This window comes from Lactuca sativa, chromosome 5, assembly GCF_002870075.4.
Source record: "Lactuca sativa cultivar Salinas chromosome 5, Lsat_Salinas_v11, whole genome shotgun sequence".
Classification (NCBI taxonomy): Eukaryota; Viridiplantae; Streptophyta; class Magnoliopsida; order Asterales; family Asteraceae; genus Lactuca; species Lactuca sativa.
The window spans coordinates 139,559,395-139,584,823 of record NC_056627.2 but is presented as its reverse complement, the minus strand read 5'-3'; the positions used below and the strand labels follow the sequence as shown (position 1 = coordinate 139,584,823).

Below are 25,429 nucleotides of genomic sequence, written 5' to 3'. Positions count from 1 at the left end.
TGAATGATGAGTTTACGGCCCAAGCATGTTCTTGGGTAGTAAACTCATGTTTACTCCTCAAAAACCATGTTTAGGTAGTTCTAAGTCCGAATTGGTAAGCCATATAGTCGTATCTAAGTCCCAAAATTGGTTGGGAGGGGTTTAAAGGCATAAAAACCCTCTTATTAGGTGTTTACGGCCCAATCACGCTCCTTGACCGTAAACTCATGTTTGAGGTCCAAAATCAAAGTTTAAATTCGGATTTGAAGGCTAAGGAGGTTGAATAACAAGTTAGGGAAGTTACCTCAAGGATTTGGAGCCTTAATTCTATGTTTTTGGACCTTAAATTTGGATTGAGGAGAGAGGTTAGAGACAGAGTAGTGAGAGAGGGAAAAAGCTTCAAATGGAAGCTTAATTATCTTTAAATAGTGTCTAAGATTTGGACACGGAGAAATTCTACCCGATACCGACGTTATACGGGGCTTTTGGTCGCCCCCGATCACGTTGCCATAACCCGATATGGTTGATTCTAAAAATTTTCCGATTACTAATATGGGGTGTTAAAATGAGTTCTAAATGTGTTCGGGCCCCCATTAACTCATAATATCTAACTCAAATTAGTGACTTAATTAAATAGTGAAATCGGAAACGAAATTGGAAACAACGAATGGATTATAGAAATGGGTTACGAAAAGGATTACAAGCAATGTTACGAATTTCGGGTTGTTACAGTAGGGACCATTCCTGGACATAGTGCCACCAGATCGCTGAACCTGGCAGTGTAGGCCACTATGTCGGAGCCGTTCATGGTTAGGCTCCAGATTTCCTATTCAAGCTTCTGAACTTCGCCCCTCAGGCAGTACTCTTCGCTTATGAGCTCCTTCAGAGCTTCCCAGACCATAGCATTTGCCACTATTAGAGTTAGGATTTGACATGGCTATTCCACCACGTCAAGGCTCTGTCCATCAAGGTACAGGAAACAAATTTAACTTTTCTCCCTTCCGAATAGGAATAGATCTTGGAGATCGATTCCGTTTTCTCGAACCATTGCGAGAGGGCAATGATTCCACCAGTCCTGTTAAAGGTCCTAGGCTTGCAGTTGGTGAAATCCTTATACGAGCACTCTCTAGAGCGCACTGGAGCATCACCTTGAGTGTAATGAATTGTTGTTCCACTTCCGCTAGTACCACTAGCACGAAATTGAGCTAAGGCTGCTGAAACAGCCACAGCCACTACAACTTGGATAGCTGTTGGATTGTTTTATGGAGGTGGTGGTTGAGTAGGAGCTATTAGAGGATTATGTCTCGGTGATCGACGTGGAGGAATATTTCAACTAAAAGTTTACAAAGATGAAAATGATAGTAAGAATCAATTGTGAGTACAATGAGAGTGATCCATAGACTAATTCCCCATATCCCAACAAAACAGATGAGAGTATGATTGAGATAGAGATCTAACACTAGAATGATGAAAGCATTAGGATAAAGATTTACCAAAAGAGTAGATTTATGTCAACAATATTGGCATTATAGATGTAACGAGTTCGGGAAAAATGTCCTTAAAGTAGATCTTACATCAAACCATAACAAGAAAATTTTGTCAGCGAAGAGCCCTAACAGACTAAACATCTAAGGTCCTTAAAATAAGCGGGAAATTAATACTAGTGTCTATACATAGACCTAAATATATCCAAAATACAAGGTAGAGTAGACTCTACTTGCGACGAGAACCGCTCGGATGAGCCTTTGATTCAGCCTGATGATGTTCCATGTCCAGCATACGCCTTTCGAATGTTGCCTGGCATGCTCGAGTTCTCTGACTTCAATGTGGGTTGCAGTAAGTTCTCTCTGCAGGACCTCATTGTGTTCCAGGTTTCTTCCATGAGTAGCTTGTAGATGGCGAATGCGGACTGTATTGACTCCCGCATCGGCATCAACCTCCATTACTCTGTTGATGGCTGCCCTACCTTGTTCGTCATTTCTAGCAACCCTATGAACTAGGATAGGCAGGATCTAGTATGCTAAGCCTCCCTCGCTCAGATTGTAGAAGCTTCTGTCCCCGTTGTATGGTAAGGGTTGACCCTGCTCTTGGCTCCATCTACCCAAGTTCTCATCCCACAGAGGCGTCGGGCCATGAAAAGCCATACGAGGGTTAGGATTTGGGATAGGAGCCTCTAAGGTTAGATCATTAACTTCCGGCTCGAAGTGAAAATCCTCCGGGAAGTCTTCTACGAAGTCGCCATCCAATGGAATTGCATGATTCTCTTCTGGCTCTGCATCAAGCCATCCACCATTGCCTTGGTTGGGAAAGTACGAGTCGCCGGGGAGATTGAATCCATCCATGTTATCTACGCGAGAATAGGTAGTCGATAGACGTACTACTTAAGATAATTATAGGATGATCCTTATCAGTTACTTTAATATTTGCGTAGTGCATACCAATAATATGTAACCAAAACAGGATAGACCTTCAAATGAGTGACCCTAACTCTAAGTCCACAACCAAACAAGGAACATGAAGTAAAGCAATGATCACAAATTCTAAGTCTATAACACCCTAGTCATATATAACCTTAGCGTATCCACTCAGCAACTATTGACCTACTAATAAAGACCTTTTAGTTCTCAAATAAGTAGTTATAGTAACACAAAATACTCTTACAGTATTTTAAGTTTATTTTTTGTTCTAATGTTTTCATTGTAGTGTTGGTAAGTTTTTAGACTTGCTACAACACCACAACCATTCCTAGGCACATGCTAATCACTTCTCTAAAAGACATAGTTGATTAGGCTATATCACTCCCGGATCTGATCATATGTCCTCAAGCCTACTTGTACTGTCTAACAACCGCAATACTTTTGTCCTGTCCTAGTATGACACTGATTTTAGTATGAATGCATGTAAGTATACTTTGGTTAAATATTTTATTATTTAAAATAATAAACTCTTGGTTAGAGTATGTTAATCCCGATGTGTTTATAGTTGTATATCTTTTATAGGTTGATATACTCAATTCACTATAAACAAAGCTCTGATATCAATCTGTCGCACCCCCAAACCAGAACGGCGGAAACGTTCTGGGGCGGGCGGACGTCATGTACAGTAACATATTAATGCATAATAGTAAACAAGCAACAATATCATCCATTGCATTAATAGTATAATTTAATACAAGTGTGTTCTGTGTATAGTTTGAAAGACACCAAAATATGAATCAAAATATAGGATAAGTCTTGAACACGCTCCGTCTTCTCAAAACCTGGTCTAGTGTACCTGTCTACTGGTGACCAGAGAATACAAGTTATTTTGAAAGAGTAGATTGGCATTTAAGCTGGCGAGTTCATAAGTATTTTAGTGTTAAATGTTGTGTAAGTTTCAAGAAAGTGTTTGTAAATGTCCGTGTAAATGTTTGTAAGTGTTTGTTGTAAATGTTTGTATCTCCTAGAAAATCCTATATTTTCTACTTGAAATGTAGCCTTGTACCAAGACTCGATTGTTCTTTATGTTTGTTTGTTTGTAAAAGTGAGTGTTTTTCCCAAGTGTGACTATCATTACCAAAATATAGTTTACATTACCGTTTATGTGAGAAGATCACAATGTGAATGTAATGGGAAAAATAAAGATGTACTGTAGTATTGTATATAGTAACTACTGTTGTACTAACTACCTTAAACCTATTGTTTAATTAAGGTAAAATTTGATGAGATTATAACCATGCTTGATTGACTAGTAAAACACGATGTTCGAAGACATGGAAAAGGTATGACATTCGTCACCCGTAGACATTCAGATCCCACTGCGGCTAGTAGCAAGGTGTAGGATGGTCAATCCCGTATAGATCTATACACAAATTCACGCTTTCCCTCCAGGAGACTCTGGTTACAAAACGTGACACAACAGTATATTGCCATGCCATGAAGTAGTGGCTCACATTAATGTTATAGTATTCTTGTATTTGTATAGTATGTTCTCTCTGTTCTAGTGTATTGTGTGTTCTCTTTGTATAGTGTAGAGTATGTTCCTCCCTGTTTCTCATTATAGTATCTTCTTTATGTTTCTCGTTATAGTATGTTCTTTCTGTTTCTCTTTATAGTATGTTTGAGCTGACTCATGTATGAACTGAATCTTGTATGTTTCATTGTACTAGAAATAGTGAGTAGTAGTCCTCTAAACTATACCTATTATAGTTTACTAGTAATGTTGTTTGAATGACTGAGTATGTTTTTACACCTTTGCTACCCAAAGGTGTTGAACTGATGTAAGAAATTTTATATCTATACACATATACATAATATATAACTAAGGTCCAAACGACACTCGGACAAAGAACCGATACTCTAAGTCCACAACTAAACAAGGAACAGGAAATAAAGTGAGTTATCAGTCCAAGGCCCTTTCAACCTTATTTATATAACTATATCTATATAGACATGATTTTGACAATATGTAAGTTTATAAGAGTTTTGTAAAATGTTTAGCATGTAAAGGAATTTTAACCATTTGAATGGTTACAGATGACTTGATGTCAGTTTATCCACTTTTTTGATAGTTATTAATCACATGTGATTGATATAATAACTATAATGTTTCTACTTGTATTCCCCCCTATAAAAGTATTTAAAATCATTTAAAAGATAAGTTAAGGGGTATGAACGCACCTGTAGTGAGTGATTCGAATGTAAGATTGATATAGGATGCAAAGTGTCAAGTTAAGTCTCGAGCATAAACGGATCCTATTAAGAATATAATGACACATATATGTATATAATTAGTGTATATAACAACTAATCATGAAAGGGAACCACCTTAGGGACTAGGAAATACTTGGAATGAAGTGTTACAATCACATATGATTATACTAAAAGGGGGTTTACGGCCACACAAGTGTGTGTTTACGGCCTAGTGGTGTTTACAGCCATGGTGTTTACGGCCATGAGAGTTTACGGCCAAAGAGGATCACGGCCATTGATGAAATGGCTTGAGTTTATGGACTATGATGTTCTTGAGAAGGGTTTACGTCCAAGGGAGATGCTATGGCCATAAACTCTTATTGTTCTTAGTGAAATGGTTGATTTCAAGGGTGTATTTCAAGAGCTTCTAATGGGAAACTAGTATATGGAAAGGATACTTACATTTTTTAAGCTTGAAGGGGTGTTCACGGACCAAAGAACAAGTGTGTGCTCTTGGACCATCTTGGTGGTGTTGAATATCTAACCCAAAAGAGGTGATTTCACGAATGAAATCATGGGGTTTTACTAGATTAAGGAAGGTATCAACTAATAAATGGAAGAATCACTTACAATTTGTCGGGAAATAGAAGTGATATTGATGATACTTGAGAGAGAAATGAGTGTTCTTCAGTTGGAAGTGTAAGAAATGTAGAATAATGAAGGAATATCCTACATAAGGGAGGAGTTCACGTCCAGCCAAGAGATTACGGTCGTAATCTCTAGTTTACGGCTGTAAACTCCAAGTGTTGGAGTTTTCTGGCTTGAATGATGCACAATGAACTCTAGCAGATACTTCCTAACACCCAATACTTGAATGTACTAGGCTTAGAACACTTAAACAGACCCTAAACAATGCTTAAAGATAGCAGAAACAAGTCTGACTTGATTGAATTGAATGGTTGTACAAGGTTGAAATTTTGGGTTATCACACTTAGACCTTCTTGATATAGTGAGGAGAACTCACCTCACAAGTAGTGTGGAATTGGACTAAAAGTCTCTGATCACTTTCTCACCAAAAATCCCGAGTATCCAAAATAGTAATTACTAAGTCAATACATGCGATATCAATCTTGACTAAAGGTCCATATAGTCCATTTTGGCTTTTCTCTAATTTGGGCCAACACCCAATTATCAAATCCAATGTCTAGAAGTCGATATACTTAAGGCCCATTATTGGCCCAATTTTCCCAATTAGGCCTCAAATCCCAAATTGAACTCATTTAAGATCTATTACCAATTATGGCCCAAAACACATTTATTCAGAAAGCCCAGCAAGGCCCATGTCAAACTTGCCAAAAAAGGAGCCTAATCCCGAAAGCCCAAATCATCAAAAGCCCAACATAGGACGTACGCGGGGCGTACTCCTATGGTACGCTGGTCATACTTCCATTTTGCGTTGACCACCATCAGGGTAGTTGACTCAGTACGCTGGGCATACAGAAATTACGCGAGGCGTATGCGAGGTTTTGCCAAAACCGTAATAAGTGCTTAATGGCTTAAGCACTTAAGTCCAAACTCTAGATCCATCGACCAAATGTTCCTTAGAACCATAAAGTCTTGAACTTCAAGACTTTGGACATCCATAACGTTCCAAATACATAGTCTTAACCCATTAAGACCTTCCTACTACATGCATGGGATAGTTTCAGCCATTAGGACATCATTTTTATCACTTAAAACCCTCTCTAGGGTCCGAAAGGACAATTTATTTCTTTCTTATCATAACATGCACCAACTTGGGACTTTTGGGACAAGAAATGGTTCCATAAAGCTAGCATGGCAGGATCTACATCGTACAAGCATAAAGTTCGGAGCTTTTTACCTCATGGACCTTCTAAAGCACAAAGAAACCTCAGATCTACAAGCTTCTCTTCCTTCTCCAACTTCTAGATGCAAGACCTTCTTCTCCAACTACTCAAAATACCCACTTTTAGCTCACACACTCAAGAAAGGGGTTAGGGTTTGGGGAAAATGGCTTAAAGCTATAGAGGCTGAGATGATGGAGGGTTTTAAGCTCATAAGGACGTTTATATAGCACTCAAACCCTAAATATTAGGGTTTCCATATGATGCGAGTACGCCTAGTGTACACAAGTGTATTCCCAGCATACTAGGGCGTGCCTAGTACGCTTAGAGTACTATTCTTATTCTCAAAGTTGCAACTTTAGCCCTTAGGCTTCTCATGGGTTGACTCTTCCTACCCCAGGGACAACAAATGACAAAATAATAATAGAAGAGAGGATTCGGAGATGCCTGCAAAATCTCGGGATGTTACACACTAAGATTTTGCAGCCGTCGTCAGTGCGTCACCAGTTGTCGTCGGAGTGTCGCCGCTTCGAATCTTCGTGAACCGCCGTGACGAACCACCTCCAATATTTTTTTCTCTTCCTGAACCAACTTCTAATTCCTATTATATTCTTCCACCAGAAAAGCAACTCTAGTCGTTGAAGACTACCTTGTCGGAAATCACATCCTTCTCGTCTCCTTTTCGATCTCCTCTTCATCATCAGATCTGGTTTCATCGGTTCAGATCTGAAGCAGAAAACAACCAGATCTAATTCACGATCTGGTTTCATTGGCCACTACCATCACGATATAGAGGTTTTCCGGTCTACTGTAACAAGCCAACGTCGAACTAAGATTTATACATGAGGTTTGAAGCTTTGAAAAATGTGTTAGCGGAGAAGAAGTTCAAGCTTTGAACTAAGATTTCTCCTTGTTAGTGACAGACCTCGATAGCTGAACAATTGACCTTCAGAATGGATTGGTCCAATATTCATTCTCTTTCTGCAAATCTTCGATGAAGTACATCGTATCACATCAGGTTGAGATTTCGAAAATTGCTTGTTGAGGACATCTTCAGAGTAGGAATGGGTTGATTGGAATGTGGCTAAATGGAGGAATTTGCAAATTCATTGTTGTGGGGGAAAGAAGTGGTGGTCGGATATGGAGAAGTGGTGGTTGGAGATGAAGATGGACAAGCACAACGCTACAATTGATGAGGTATGGACTTATTACTTCGTTTCACTCAACAACGACTAGGTTACTTTATTTATTATTTGGGCTTAAACCTTTTTTCATTGACTTAATGCGGGCTTATATTTTTGTTATAAAATTAAACGTCGTCTGCAATGAGTACAAAACGTGAAATGCACAAAACCAAGTGGTATTAATCATTTTTATTTGATTTTAATGCACAAAACCAAGTGGTATTAATTATTTTTTATTGGATTTTTTTTCAAGCTTTTTGTTGAGAGTATAAGATCTTGTAGTTTTTATGGCAACTGTATTTTATTCTTTTTTATCTTTGTAAAATAATTATACATTATATCATATATATTAAATTCATTAAATTGATTAAATTTTCACACGTAAATTTTTATTTTTCACTATTAACCTATAGTATATAATAGATTTCGAAAATTGCTTGTTGAGGACATCTTCAGAGTAGGAATGGGTTGATTTGAATGTGGCTAAATGGAGGAATTTGCAAATTCAATGTTGTGGGGGAAAGAAGTGGTGGTCGGATATGGAGAAGAGGTGGTTAGAGATGAAGATGGATAAGCACGACGCTACAATTGATGAGGTATGGACTTATTACTTTGTTTCACTCAACAACGATTAGGTTACTTTATTTATTATTTGGGCTTAAACCTTTTTTCATTGACTTAATGCGGGCTTATATTTTTGTTATAAAATTAAACGTCGTCTGCAATGAGTACAAAACGTGAAATGCACAAAACCAAGTGGTATTAATCATTTTTTATTTGATTTTAATGCACAAAACCAAGTGGTATTAATTATTTTTTATTGGATTTTTTTTTCAAGCTTTTTGTTGAGAGTATAAGATCTTGTAGTTTTTATGGCAACTTTATTTTATTCTTTTTTATGTTTGTAAAATAATTATACATTATATCATATATATTAAATTCATTAAATTGATTAAATTTTAACACGTAAATTTTTATATTTCACCATTAACCTATAATATATAATAAATTAATAACAATTTGTTAGCATAGATGTGACATATTTAAAAATATATATTTTATTCTATAACAATTGATATAGCTAAAATATACATAAAATATTTGTTTATAAATGGACATTATTTGCATTAGAATAACACATTATCTTTTTTCTAAATTAATATATTTATATTAATATTTATATATATATATATATATATATATATATATATATATATATTAATTATGTAACACTGTAAATTTCAAAACAATTTTTCGTGTTTTATACAAAACACAATTCATTCATTATTCATAAAAACATCTTTATTTGAAACTCGAATTCATAGCATATAAAAATCCCAAGATCTCATGACATAAAAATCTCGTGTGTGTACTGATCAGGCCGGCGTCTTCCCACGATCCTCACTAGTACCTGAAACAAATAACACCAAACACTGTAAGCACAAAACTTAGTGAGTTCCCCAAAATACCACACATAACACATATTAGCCACTCGAGGCTATAACTCTGTGGGTCCGTGGACCCTACTCTGTGAACCCTCTGGTTCTAACTCTGTGAACCTTCCGGTTCTAACTCTATAAACATGCACAGCATAAATCACATAGAAATAATGCAGTGCAACACATAACATATAACATACAAATACTCTATCACATAACTCTGGTTACCTACTCAAGGTAAAGTATAGTGAGAAGACTCACCTCGCGTATCTCGGCAACTCGTAAATCCCTGAAATCACTCGTGCTCGATCTCCCGAGCTATAGTCCTCCTATAACACAATTACATCTCTAATTAACATCTTCCCAACACCGGTCAACTATGGTCAATGGTCAACAGTCAACCCAACTCGTCGAGTCTGGCGTGGACTCGCCGAGTCCCTACGGGGACCCGATTCCTCTGAGTCCCTTCCGACTCACCGAGTCACTCACCCAACTCGGTTACTCAACCCCGGTTCGAAATCCCTGAATAACCCGCACCAACTCGTCGAGTCTGCCAATGGAATCGGCGAGTGCATTCCATGCACAACCCCAAATGACCTTCTGAGGTCAGATCTGTTCCACTAACTCATAGATCCAGTCCTTCCAAGCTTATTTATCACGTAAAGTTCATGTCTTGGTGCTCATATCACACTTAATGACTCATAAATGGTGTTTTAACCTCAAGCACAAAGATCCCAAACCAAAACCTCCATGGATTCATAAAAAGCTTGGACAAAGGGACACTCTGGACCTCCAAGGGTCCAGATCCAGAACCTAACTCGCTTAAGGGACCAAGGGAGCACTAGATCTAGCCATAAAAGGGCTCAATAAGCCCTAAATCAACATGAACATCACCTCAACAGAAAAGGGTTCGAAAATAGTACCTCAAACGTGATGTTTTGGACCTCAAATCTTCAAGAAGTTAATCCTCTTGCTTCCTCTTGGCTATAGCTTCCTTTCCCTTGCTAGATAACACCTCCAAGGTCAATAATGGCTCCTTCTCTCACTCCAAACGCTCAAGCTCACTAGGGTTTCGCTCTGGGGACTGGTGAGCACAAATGACGGCCATAAGGCCCTTTAAATAGGCCCCAAACCCGAAAAATTAGGGTTTTGTTAAACAGTGCGGACTCGCCGAGTCCACCAATGCGACTCGTTCCGGATGAGAAATCGCGTCTCTACCCGGCGAGTCTACGCACCAACTCGCCGAATTCTTCCACAAAACTCAAAATAAAATGAATAAATATAATACCTGAAATTCCGGATGTTACAAATTATAGATAATTACTATATTCTTAAAATGTGTAAGTTAATATTTAAAATATTTAAAAAAATACATATAATCACATATGATAAAATACATAAGAAAATTACTGAATTGGGAATGCAAAAATGAATATTGGCTAAATAAATTATGTGATTAGATACACATAAATCATTGTGATTAAATACACAATAACAACTATTGAATCCAGAATGCAAAAACGAATATTGTCCAAATAAATTTTATGCGATTAAATAAATGTAATCACATGTGACTATATACACGAGAATAACCATTATATTGAAAACGTGAAAATGAATATTGTTCACATAAATCATACGTGATTAAATACATATAATCACATATGATTATATGTATCTGGTCACATACGAATTATGTGCACAAAATTAGTTTTATCATTCTCGATTCAACAGTTGTTCTTGTATATTTAATCGCATGTGATTATATGTATATAATCATATATGATTTACAAGGACAAGATTCATTTTTGTGTTCTCGAGTCAATAGTTGATCTCGTGTATTTAATCACATGTGATTATATTTATTTTATCACTTATGATTTATGTGCAAAAGATTCGTTTTTTTTCTCAATTCAATAGTTGATCTTTGTCGATATTAAACATATCCACCACCAATACACACCAACCACTACCACCACCAGCTACAAACCTGTAACATCCCAAATTTTAGACCAAAATTTTCAGTTTTAATTTATAAAACAGATTACTGGAAACATCTTCAAGGTCATATCATATCATACAAGACCATAAGTCATATAACTCAAAATATGTCATAGTAAAATAATGTCAAAGTACAAAATCCCAAGAATCCCATAGTACGGAAAATCATGTGTGATGTGCTATAGTCATGCCGACTCATTTCCCTTCGAAGAGGAAGTTGCTGAAACCAAAACTGAAAACCGTAAGTGCAAAGCTTAGTGTGTTCCCCCATCATACCACATAATCACATAGTTCTAGGCATATCTGGGTGCCTGACCTACCCTATCGGGCATATCTAGGTGCCCGACCTACCCTATCAATCATATATGGGTGCTCGACCTTCCCTGTCAAGCATAGTTGGGTGCTCGCCCTACCCTGCCAGCCATATACGGATGTCCAACCTACCCTCCAGTGTATCTCAACTGACTACTAGGACTATTTCACCCCTACCACTACCACATAATACATAGCATGAACATATTATCAGGCATATCTCGGTGCCCAACCTACCCTGTCGGTCCTTACAACCGATAATGGGGTCTATCTCACCCCTCTACCCCTATCACATAATGTCGTAGCATATTAACGCATAACAGATAGTGGCATACCAGATAATTATCACAAAGAAAATCATCTCAAGTATAATCAACTAATAGTGGGCCGGCCTTGGTGCCTTCGACCCACTCTACTGGAAGGTAACTCCCCTCGACAACTGGGAATAGCTGCAAAAACTCCTGCTCTGAAATCAACCCCTCTTAGACTCCTACACATAAACACTTCCTTTAATTATCCTTCCATACTCATGACCCCTTAAGGGTCAACTTTTGTTAAAGTCAAAGTTAAGGTCAACACTCTCATCAAAGTCAACCTTCCGGGTTGACTCAACTCGCCGAGTTAGTCATAAACTCGCCAAGTTCCATATTCCATAAAACCTTGGAAATCGCAATCCAACTCGCCGAGTTCTTTCATGAACTCGTCGATTTCCTCCCTAAGACAGAGTCAGGATTTTTCAATACAAGTCGTCAAGTTCCTCCTTGGATTCGTCAAGTTTTTCAGTCTTCAAAACCCAAAAATCCTGGCCAATTCGCAGAGTCGTCTCCTAGACTCGCCGAGTTTGTTCAGTAAACATAAAAGCTCGGGGGACCTCGATCCAACTCGCCAAGTTGGATGAACAACTCGTCGATTTCTCTTAGTCCAAATCCATTCACTTCTAATCGAGTTCAATGCTTCCAGACCATAGATGTGGTCCCCTAAGGCTGATATATCATGTAAATTCCCTATCTTTACTTGCATGTATGGACTACTTGGCTCAAAAAGGCCAAGAAGGATGGTCCATAAGTTGCATGGGACCTTCATGGCCATAAAGGTTGCATCTTTATGCCATGAAGTCTCCTAAAGACCCTAGATTTGAAGGGTTTTCCCACATTAGTCATCCAAGTCCCAAAGACTAACATTCTTGGACCAAAACATGGAGAAATCACTCGAAAACTAGATTTAAACACTGAATATATAAGATAGGAGCTTTATACCTCAAATGAACCAGAAATGGAACTCAACTTCTGGATCTACTCTTCTCCTTCACGTCCTTGGTCGTTCTTCAAGAATCCTCTTCTTCAAATTCACAAAGAATGCACAAAAATGGCTCAAAACACTCAAAAGTGAATTAGGGTTTCGTGGATAGGGTTTGGGACAATGGAGGCTGAAGGTGAGGCCAGGTTAAGGTGGTTAAGGTGTTTAAGTAGAGTACAAAACCCTAAAAATTAGGGTTTCATTATGCCATGCCTACTCGTCGAGTAGACTTCACAACCCGTGTCCAAATTCCATCTCTACTCAATGAGCTTGGGGCCTCCAGCTTGTCGAGTTCCTATACAAAAATGAATAAATTTGAATTAAATACATACAAGGAACCGGGCATTACAAATCTCCCCCACTTATTTCAGACTTCGTCCTCGAAGTTTGCTGCGTCTGGGAATAGCTCTAGGTAGTTCCCCCTCATCTCATCCTCCGGCTCCCATGTCCACTCTAAGCTCTTGCGATGCTATCACTGCACCTTCACGAACTCTACCTTCTTGTTCCTCAGATCCTTCGTCTTCCTATTAACAATGGTTACTGGTCTCTCGATGTAGTTCAGGCTATCATCCACTTGAAAATCCTCTAGGGTCACCACTATAGAGGCGTCTACCAAGCACTTCTTCAGCAGAGAGACATGAAATGTGTTGAGGATCTGGCTAAGCTCAGCTAGCAGATCCAGTCGGTATGTAACCTTTCCCACCCGGGCTATAACCCTGAAAGGTGCGATGTATCTGAGGCCTAGCTTGACCCACTTCCTGAACTGGATGACACCTTTCCAAGGTGACACCTTCAGGAGGACCATATCTCTTACCTGAAATTCAAGGTTGGATCGACGTCTGTCAGCGTAACTCTTCTGCCGAATCTGGGCTGTCTAGAGTCTACTTCGTACCTGTTGGATCCTCTCTATCGTCTTTAGTACCACTTCGGTACTCCCCATGACCCTCTGTCCAACCTCACCCCAGCATATCTGGGTTCTGCACTTCCTCCCATACAACATCTCGAAGGGAGGATGGTCGATGCTGGCATGGTAGCTATTATTGTAGGAAAACTCTGTCGGAGGAAGGTAGGTATCCCAGCTACCACCAACATCTAAAACACAAACCCGTAGTCGAGTCCCCAACTTGTCATGAAATTTCTTCCAGAATCTGGAAGTGAACCGTACATCTTGTTCAGAAATCATGGAAACTGGCACCCTGTGTCGAGCTACTTCCTCTTTGATGTAAATGTCAGCCAGCTTCTCGGCCGAAATGCTCTCCTAGATTGGAATGAAATGGACACTCTTGGTCAACCGATCCACGATGACCCAAATCGAATCCACTCCCCGTGCGGTCCTGGGAAGCTTCGTAATGAAATCCATAGTAATATCCTCTCATTTCCACACAGGGATATCCAATGGTCGCGTCTTGCAGTGAGGTCTCTGGTGTTTGGCCTTAACCTTCCTGCAGGTCAAGCATCGCTCCACATACCAAGCTATGTCCCGCTTCATGCAAGAACACCAATAATTAGGGCGAACATCCCGATACATCTTCGTTGCCTCAAGATGGATGGAGAACCTCGACTTGTGGGCCTCATCCATCAGAACCTGGTGTACCGTACCCCAGTAACGAACCCAGACCCTCCGATTCAGTGTAAGAATCCCTCGGCTATCATAATAAAATGAGACCACCTGGCCTATGATCCGCTCACACTTTTGGCACTCCTCCTTCATACCCTCGACCTGCGCCTCTCGGATCCACTCCAAAAATGGAGTCACCGTTGTCATCCTCAAGCAGATGTCTTTGATCGGGGCTGCCTTGCGGCTAAGTGCGTCGGCCACAATGTTTGCCTTCCCCGGGTGATAAAGGATCTCATAGTCGTAATCCTTCACCACATCTAACCACCGACGTTGCCTCATGTTCAAATTCGGCTGATCCATGAGGTATCTCAAGCTCTTGTGGTCCGTGTAAATGGTATAACGAACACTATAGAGGTAATGCCGACAAATCTTGAGGCCAAAAACAACCGCCCCCAACTCCAGAACGTGCGTCGGGTGGTTCACCTCGTGAAGCTTCAGCTGCCTCGAGGCATAGGAAATGGCGTGCCCTCATTGCATCGGCACTGTACCCAAACCCGAGATGGACGCATCACAGTTTACTACAAAATCCTCTACAACCTATGGCAGGGCTAAAATCGGCACCTCGCATAACCTCTATCTCAAAGTATCTAACACTACCTGTTGCTCAGGCCCCCAGAGAAATACAACGGCCTTTTTCGTCAGTCGGGTCAGGGGTACCGCTATATTGGAGAAATCTTGTATGAATCTTTGGTAATATCCTGCTAAACCGAGGAAACTCCAAATCTCAAATGGAGACTTTGGAACCTCCCATCTCATCACGGCCTCCACCTTGGCCGAGACGACCAGAATACCGTTTTGGTGGACAAGGTCCCCTAAGAACTACACCTCGTGCAACCAAAACTCACAAATGGAGAACTTGGTGTAAAAGCTCTCCCTCCTCAGGGTATCCAACACTTCTCGCATGTGCTCCTCATGTTTCTCTTGCGTCTTGCAATAAACCAAGATGTCATCAATGAAGACTATCACAGACTGCTCCAGCATCGGTCTGCATATGCGGTTCATGAAGTCCATGAACACTATAGGAGCATTGGTGAGCCCAAACGGCATCACCACAAACTTGTAATGGCCATAGCGAGTTCGGAAAGCAGTCTTCTGTACATCATCCTCTATGACTCTCATCTGGTGGTAGCTTGAATGCAAATCGATCTTGTAAAACCAAGATGCACCCTGTAGTTGGTCGAAGAGGTGATAAATCCTCGGGAGTGGGTAACGGTTCTTCACCGTTACCTTATTCAACTCCCGGTAGTCTATACACATCCGGTGAGATCCGTCCTACTTCACAAATAGAATCAGGGCTCCCTAGGGTGAAGTGCTCAGTCTAATGAATCCCTTGTCTAATAGCTCCGGCAGCTGTGTAGACAACTCCTGCATCTTGGTAGGAGCCAACCGATATGGGGACTTGGCTATCGGAGCCGTGCTCGGAGTCAGGTCAATCCTGAACTTCACTTGTCTCTCTGGAGGTACCCCAGGAAAATCCTCCAGAAAAACATCCGGATAACCCGTACCACTAGCACATTATCAATGGTCGCCTTACCCTTTTCCCGGGTATCCAGAACATAGGCGACATAACCTACGCATCCCTGCTAGAGGTAGCGCCTCGCCCTCACTGTTGAACACATAGTTGGCCCATGCTGTGGCCTCTCGCCCCGAATCACCAACTCTCCCCCCACTTGGGGTCCTGACACGAACCAACTGTTGCTCACAGTCGATCACCGCCCCATTCAGGCTCAACCAATCCATGCCTATGATGACCTTATTTCCATGCAAAGGAATGGGAACCAAATCCACGAGGTAACACTCATTATACATCCTCAAGACACAATCTTTGTAAACCTCTGATGCTCGGACGGACCTGTCGTCAGCAATCTCGACCTCTAAAGGACAGTCAAACATGCCCGAAGACTCAGCAAACCTCTTGTTGAGTGCAAGAGATACGAATGATCGGGTATCCCCCGAATCAAATAACACCTGAACTGGGATACCGTTCACATGGAATGATCTTAAACAAAACACATAAAACATAAATATCATAAGTGAAATGTAATAAGAGTTATGGAGAAAAAAACATACCCCTCACCACATCCGGTGCGACATGCGCCTTGTTGGCAGTCAGCTGGAAGGCTCGGCTCCTCACCACCATAGCATTTGTCTTGCCCTGTCGTTCATCCATGATCCGCAGGGTCGCTGGAGCTGGCACCACCACCGGTGCTGCTGATACCAATCTCGAGCGGTTGGCCTTATTATGGCCCCTCTGATTGCAATGAAATCAAATCAGGTCTGATGTCTGAATGGCGGGGGTAGGGGTTGTACAATCCTTGCTAAAGTGCCCAGACTTGCCGCACTTGTAGCAGCCCGATCCCCCAGCTTTGCAAACTCCCTCGTATGGCCTGTTGCATTTCCCACAACGGCTCCGGCCCTGCTGGCCCATCGACCTCGAGTCGAATCCCTTAGGTTTCTTCCTAAAAACCCCAGTCGTCTGACCCGTCTCCGCCTTCCTCTTCCTGAAGTTCTCGATATCAATCTCCATCTCCCTCGCCCTCGCTATCATGTCATCCAACGTCGAGCATGCCGAGTAGCTGACATATTTCTAAATGTCAGCTCTTAACATATCATGGGACCGGATTTTCTTCATCTCCTCATCAGCCGTGTACTGAGGCACCAGTAAGGCCCTCTCCCTGAACTTGGCGGTAATCTCCACCACTGACTTAGTCGCCTGTCTCATATCCAAGAATTCCATGGCTAGCTGTTGAATCTCCAGTGTTGGCGGAAACTCAGCTCGGAATCTGGTCATAAAGTTATACCAGGTCATAGCCTCAATGGCTGGAGCTCCCAAAGAATCACTGACTGCATCCCACCAGTCTCTGGCCCTCTCTCTCAAACAACTAGCAGCAAACCTGACCTTCAACCCCTTAGGGAAGAAGCTTGTCAACTGCACATACTCAAGGTCCGCGATCCATTCTCTTGCCACAGTGGGGTCCTTCACCCCGCTGAGGTTTGGCACCCCGCATCCCCTAAAATCCTTGAAGGAGAGTGTGCGGGTCCCTGACTGGCCAGATGCCATGTCAGTCTTGAATTCCCTAAGGCTATCATCCGTCAGCTCGATGATCCATTCCTTGATCGACCCTAAAATTATCGGGGTCGCCTCAAGGATGCCTCTCCTAATCTCAGATGCGATGAACTCGTGCAATCCGTCATCAACCGGCTCGGAACCTATAGCCGAAGCTGACCCAGACCCTGAACCTCCTGCTCCCCAACGTGTCACCACCATTCTGAAACAAAATACATAATCGTCAAGCTCATACATAATATCGAGAGGTATCACACTTTGCCACTCTTTGTTCCCCACAGCTCCCTAAGAGTCAAGTACGAATCCTCTGCTTTCAATAGTACGGGCCCATACTACATTCCACGTCTATCCGTACTGTCCCCTCGGTTTGCCTTGGTTTCCCAAAGCCGCTTCCTATCCATGTATATGATTCTCAATCAAATAATCTATGATACTAATCTCATCCTAGGCATGCCCTAGGGTAGTCCCCAACCCACTCTCCGCCATCAGCTGCATAAGAAGTCCCTTCTATCTCTCCTTAACTAGCTAACAAATAATGTTACATATTATTAAGAGCAGATAACTCTTCGAACGAGAGGTCCTACCCTACAACGGTTGAACTCAAACAAGAGCTGTGAAATAGGGCTAGACCTAACCTTCTGAAATTATTTAGTCCTCGTAATAAGTAACTTAATGTATTCCTTTACTAGTTAATTAAATTTAACTAGGACTCCTAAAAGCACAAAGCAAGCAGCATTCGAGCTTTGAGTAACCAAAACCAAGCATATCCAATTCAGGCTATCACATCACTGACTAATTAGTACTAGCATACAGTCCAATAAGCACATATAACATACATATAAGGCATCCTTCCTAGATCCTTAGCCCTAATCTAGCATGCAGTTCTCATACACCTATAGCAGGCATACAAGGCATCCTTCCTAGATCCTAAGCCCTAATCTAGCATGCAATTCTCATAATCATATCATAAAATATCATGTATGGGTATCTTGGGTAAAACTACTTGAGCTCGGCCAATTGCATGCATCACACACCTTGTTCTTTCTCAAAACCCTTAATTTTAAATTTTGAAAAAACAAATTTCTTGTAAAAACCTTCCAAACCCTCGATTTGAGTTCAGAGACCCCCGAAGGTGTGTCCAAATCCCACAAACCAAGGCTCTGAAACCAACTTGTAACATCCCAAAATTTAAGACCAAAAATTTCATTTTTAATTTATAAAACAGATTACTGGAAAATTCTTCAAGGTCATATGATATCATAAAAACCCATAAGTCATATAAATCAAAACTTGTCATAGTAAAATAATGTCAGAGTACAAAATCCCAAGAATCCCATAGTGCGGAAAATCATGTGTGATGCGCTGCAGTCATGCCCGCTCCTTTCCTTTCGAAGAGGAAGTACCTGAAAACAAAACTGAAAACCGTAAGCACAAAGCTTAGTGTGTTCCCCCATCATACCACATAATCACATACTGCTAGGCATATCTGGGTGCCTGACCTACCCTATCGAGCATATCTGGGTGCCCGACCTACCCTATCAATCATATATGGGTGCTCGACCTTCCTTGTCAAGCATATTTGGGTGCTCGACCTGCCCTGCCAGCCATATATGGATGCCTAACCTACCCTCCGGTGTATCTCAACCGGCTACTGGGACTATTTCACCCCTACCACTACCACATAATACATAGCATGAAGATACTTTCAGGCATATCCGGGTGCCCAACCTACCCTGTCGGTCCTTACAACCAATAATAGGTTCTATATCACCCCTCCTACCCCTATCACATAATGTCGTAGCATACTAGCGCATAACAAATAGTGGCATACCAGACAATTATCACAAAGACAATCCTCTCAACTATAATCAACTACTAGTGGGCCGACCTTGGTGCCTTCGACCCACTCTACTGGAAGGCAACTCACCTCTATAACTAGGAATAGCTGCAAAAACTCATGCTCTAAAATCAACCCCTCTCAGAATCCTACACATAAACATTTCCTTTAATTATCCTTCCATACCCATGACCCCTTTGGTCAAAGTCAAAGTCAAAGTCAACACTCTGGTAAAAGTCAACCTTCCGGGTTGACTCAACTTCTCGAGTTGGCCCATTAACTCGCCGAGTTCCATAATCCATAAAACCCTGGAAATCCCGATCCAACTCGTCGAGTTCCTCCCTATGACAGAGTCGGGATTTTTCAATACAACTCATCAAGTTCCTCCTTGGACTCGTCGAGTTCTTCAGCCTTCAAAACCCAAAAATCTTGGCCAACTTGCTGAGTCATCCCCTAGACTCACCGAGTTTGCTCAGTAAATAGAAAAGGTCAGGGGACCACGATCTAACTCGTCGAGTTGGATGAACAACTTGTCAACTTCTCTTAGTCTAAATCCATTCAGTCACTTCCAATCAAGTTCAATGCTTCCAAACCATAAATCTGGTCCCCTGGGGCTGATATATCACATAAAGTCCCTAGGACTACTTGGTTCAAAAAGGCCAAAAAGGATGGCACATAAGTTGCATGGGACCTTCATGGCCATAAAGTTGTGACCTTTATGCCATGAAGTCCCCTAAACACCCTAGTTTTGAAGGGTTTTCCCACATTAGAGGTCCAAGTCCCAAAGACTAACATTGTTGGACCAAAACGTCGAGAAATCACCCTAAAACTATATCTAAACATTGAATAGACAAGATAGGAGCTTTATACCTCAAGTGAACCAGAAATGGAACTCAGCTTCTGGATCTACTCTTCTCTTTCACGTCCTTGCTCCTTCTTCAAGAATCATGTTCTTCAAATTCACAAAGAATGCACAAAAATGGCTCAAAACACTCAAAAGTGAATTAGGATTTTGTGGCTAGGGTTTGGGACAATGGAGGCCGAAGGTGAGGCCATGTTAAGGTGGTTAAGGTGTTTAAATAGGGTGCAAAACCCTAAAAATCAGGGTTTCATTTTGCCAGCCATACTCGTCGAGTAGACTTCACAACCCACGTCCAAATTTCATCTCTACTCGACGAATTTGGGGTCTCCAACTCGTCGAGTTTCTATACAAAAGTGAATAAATTTAAATTTAATACATACCAGGAACCGGGCATTACAAAACCACTTACCATTTACCCTCATCCTTACCACCCACCACTCGTCCCATGCCTCACCACCCACCACCACACTTTTACCCTCATCTACCTACCACCACCAACCACCATCCACCTTCACCCCCACCATCCACCTTCACCCTCACCATCCACCCCCACCCCCACCAAGAGCTACCTCCTATCAACATCCACCACCATCACCTACAGCCTACCAACACCACCCACAACCCACCATCACCATCACCACAACCTACCACCCATCACCACCACCACCTACCACTCATAACCACTACTACAACCCATATAATTTATGTTTGTTCGATTTAATAGTTGGTCTCATTTATTTAAGCATATGTGATTATACGTATTTAATCACATATGATTAATGTGAAAAAAAATTGTTTTCGCGTTCTCAATTCAATAGTTGTCTTTGTCCATATTAATTATATGTGATTAAATACAAATAATCAAATGTCATTAAGTACATTAGAAAAGTTATTGAATCGAAAATGCAAAAAACGAATCTTGTCCATTTAAGTTCTATGTTATTAGATACATATAATCACATGTAATTATATACACGAGAAACATTATTGAATCAAGAACGCGAAAACAAAAACTTTCTACAAAAATCATATGTGATTAAATACATATAATCATATAACATTCCGTTTTAAATTAATTAAATAAATAATAAACTCTAAAGCCCCGAGATGTAATTTTATTATTATTTATAGCCAAATCAATAATATTTAGTGGAGTGTCGGTTTCGGGGAGCCAAATGTTATAATTTGGATTTTTGAGGGTTAAAGTGTATTTCCGTGATTTATTTTGTAAATATTTTCAGAAGTCAGTGGGTGTTTGGTAATTATTGGACTTAGATTGAAAGGATTTTGTAATGTTGAGGGTTAAATGGTAACTTCTAGGTCTTGAATTGTTATGAATCTTTGATGTTGGTGGATGCTTTTTAAATTATAGCCTTAATTTGAAAAAGATCTCATGAGGAGGGACCAAATGTGTAAAGCGTGCATAAGTTTGCATGAAGATGAAATTTAGACCGAATAGTCACCCTACTTGTTGGATGGATGCGCCTCAAGAAACCCTAACCCTAATGAACTCTTCCAGCCGCCAACCTCCTTCCTCCACTTTCAGCCGCCGCCACCGCTGTTGAAGCCGGAAAACCACCGAGTCGAGTACTCCTTTTCGCCGTCGTAAAACCACCAAGTGAGTGTCATTGTCTCCATTCTTCTACCGAAGAAGAAGATGAGTCGCAATCCCGATGTGGGTCAGTCGAGGTGACCGTAGCTTCATGGTTCGTGGGTGTTGATGTGTTCATTATGGTTCTGCTTGTTCCCTTCCCCCGTCTCTCATGTTACTATGTCCCAACTCCATCTGTCGTCGTTAGTCATGCTAGTGCCCACTATTCGTCGTCACTCCACCGTTGCCCACCTCCATGGATCAAATGTAGCAGCTCGATGTGTGTTATGCTCGTGCGTGTGTGCGTGTTTTGGTTGTCATACGATTGTGGATGCTCATTTGGCCAGAAAACCCTGAGAAAACCACCATGGCTGCCACCACTATTTCTGTTCTGCCACCACCAGCTGTCGTGTGGTGGTGGTTGTGTGTGTGTTTTAAGATGTTATTGCGTGTGATTAGTAGTGTGATGTTGTAAAAAATGTATTTGTAGCGGAAAACTCCGAAGAAAACCCCCTGCAACTGTCATGAGGTGGTGGCTGCCACCTCACGCCGCCATTCTGCCGCCACTACCCGCCACCTTGGGTGGCTATGTGCTTGTGTGTGTGATTGTTATTTTGGGATGCTTGCACATTTTTAGCCTAAAATCATAACCACCACCACGAGGTGGTGGCCGCCACAGTGAGCCACCATTGACCACCACCACCCGAGGTGGTAGTGGGTGGTGCCCAACCTAGTTAGCAAGTAATTAACCTAAAAGCTTAACAAATGGACTAATTCGATCGCGATTGGGTTGGAAACCCTAATTAGGGTTTAGAAAACCCTAATTTTTGGATATGTTAATTTAAAATTGTCGGGACCCGCACGTTTGGACCATTGGATTGGATATATGAATTAATCTCGACCATATTGTATGTTTGGACTAATGGAGTGATGCACTTAATGGATTAAGTCCTTAACGGATTAAGTACTTAATGGGTTAAGTAGGAACACTTAACCCTAATCGTCATTTTATGTGAAAAACCCTAATTCACATGTAAATCACATATGAATTACATCTGATTCATAATTACATGTGATTTAGATGTGAATCACATGTATTTCATATGTGAATTACATATGATTTGCATATGAATCACATGTAATTCATATGTGATTTACATGTGAATTACATGTGATTCATATGTGAATTAAATATGAATCACATGTAATTCATATTTGATTCACTTGTGATTTACATGTTAATCACATGCAATTCATATGTGATTTACTTCTGATTTACATGTGAATTACATGTGATTCATATGTGAATTACATGTGATTTACATGTGAATCACACGTAATTCATATGTGATTCATTTTTTATTTATATGTTAATCACTACATACTTATAGTTGCTTCCTTTAAAAGCTCCCCCGACTAATAAAAGTCAAAGTAATGATTATAGTTTTGACCACAAAAGCATGACTAAAACAACAACAATCCAAAAACATATTCATATCTCAAGATAAATATATATTATTTTTGCACCTGCTGATTTTTTTTATGGAATGCAAAATTGCTATCTTGTAGATGTTTCTTTGTGCAACAACTAACTTTGAAAGTGGTCTTCTAGGCCACCCAAGCTTCTAAAAAATAATAATAATACATAAATACAGAATCTAATTATATGACATATTAAGATGGCAAATAAACAATACATGTATACAAAAATAAATAACCATAAACAATTTTATAATAAATAAAAAATAAATTAAATAGTCCCATAATTCATACCATATATCATTAGGCCCTGATAAAATAAACATAAAGAAAGAAGCCAAGCAAGGCATAATAATAATAATATATTTTAGTGCGATATCTAAATTTTCCCGAAGAGGCTATTAACTGCTCAATTAACTGTTGTTGCTCTAAACAAAAATGAATCCATGGCCTACTATCCAAGAAACTTTGCAATAACAACATTTTTGTGTGAGCATATGCTAAAGGCAACAAATTCACTTTGATATTTAACAAATTATGTAAAATAAAGACCTTTTTCTATTTCATTGTGTTTATTATAATATAAGGAAAAAGGGAATGATGAAATAATACATGGGCGAATGTCGTCTTGATTAGATCTATGGCTTCTGTGATTTGATGATTTTAAATGTGATCAGTAACTCTTTTCTGGTAAGCTAGCAGTTTAAGATTAACGCCCACTTTGCACCCGGATTCCACCTCAAAAGATTCCGCAACATTGACATACATGTGGGTTACAAAGTAATCCATTACCATCAGGTCCATAACTTCTTTCTTGAAGAATCCTGTGCTAAACATGTTGTACCATTCTTCAGCAGATACTTGTTTTTCTTCTGTTGCTTCTGTATTGTCGAAGAAAAACCAATTGAAATATATCCTCTGGATTCAAAACATATTTACTAATCAAACAAATCTAATTATATGACATATTTTATGTTGAAAGTTTAAACGGGAATATGCTTCGATAGAGATCAATTACAAAATAAAATGAAAACTCAGAACCTGTGTTGTGCGAATATCGGTACTTTGGAACGAATTCCATTGTCAGCCACTAGAGTTTGTTTTGTTAATATCCTCTTACAGATCTGATCCATAAAAAGGTCTATCGATGGAGACGGAACATAGGCAATGAGGAAGGTGATCAACTGATGGGGTAATGATTGTCGGAGGGGACCATGGATTCTTAATGGTGGTTAGTTCAGAGATGCACATGAAACATTTTGTTTCAGTAATATGCGGATGCCTAGCTCGAAGATGCACAACACACATTTTGTTGATTCAATTTGGATATGGAAAGACACCTTTACTACCTTCTTGATTTCATTCACGGTGGATCATGTAACATGATGATTTTAGGGTTACGATTTTCTGTACGAACAAAACTAAGATCAATGTGGTGGAGACGATGGTGCTTTTAAGGGGAGATCAGCAGACTTGATGATTGAAAACGATGGTTATTGAGGTCGATCGAGGGAAGAGGGGTGATTCGGTGAAGAAGACGACGAGAGAGAGAGAGAGAGAGAGAGAGAGAGAGAGACTCAAATGAAAGATTTAATCGGGGGAATTAAAAGAATTATTTTATTCCTAAAATGCCCCCTGATTCATTTTCAAATCATACCTCTGTGTCTTATTTTGTCTATGTATTTACAAAAATGTCATAATGCATCTTGGCCATCCTTTTTCTTGATCCAACGCTCCACTTTTAGATCTCATGCTCTCAGGAAACTATGAGTTTTCAAATGATCCTTCTTTTATATATATATATATATATATATATATATATATATATATATATATATATCTTTACTATCTTATAAAAAAATTCCCACTATTTCTAAAAATAGATTGAATATAATAATATTATTTTTTAAGACGTTCAAATCATTAAGCTAATAATACAAGTAGTCATCAATAAATAATATTAAATTTTAACATGTGTTTTGAATCCTTATATTTCTCAACAGATTCTATCTCCTTCCTTGAATTTCGGATAATTCAAAATTTGAAACCATCAGAAAATACATGTTGATTCAAATATACCTCCTACAGATGGCTCTTTCTTAACAAGTTTTTATTTTAATCTTTACTTGTAATTGATTTCGTCATTTTTAACTTTTTGTATTTTTATCTTATAACTATATTGGGTGAAGGCTTTATTATATCAGGTTTGTTCCTAAAAAGGTTTTTACT

At 40.0% G+C, this 25,429-nt stretch overlaps 1 protein-coding gene across 1 annotated transcript; it reads right to left on the bottom strand.

Moving 5' to 3' along the window:
* Positions 1-23,735: 23,735 nt before the first annotated feature.
* On the bottom strand, positions 23,736-24,683 carry LOC111875862 (protein GID8 homolog). Its single transcript, XM_023872388.3, has 2 exons — positions 24,242-24,683; positions 23,736-24,081 (listed from the first exon to the last, which is right to left on the bottom strand). Exons 1-2 carry the CDS (start codon positions 24,279-24,281, stop codon positions 23,864-23,866), a joined length of 258 nt encoding a protein of 85 aa, XP_023728156.1. The 5' UTR covers positions 24,282-24,683; the 3' UTR covers positions 23,736-23,863.
* Positions 24,684-25,429: the final 746 nt, after the last annotated feature.

Bases quoted from the DNA above. Each gene is read 5' to 3' on its own strand.
- LOC111875862 (XM_023872388.3), bottom strand. From the start codon at position 24,281: ATGGAATTCGTTCCAAAGTACCGATATTCGCACAACACAG. The intron at 24,082-24,241 runs GTTCTGAGTTTT...TCGACAATACAG, and splicing joins CCGATATTCGCACAACACAG to AAGCAACAGAAGAAAAACAA.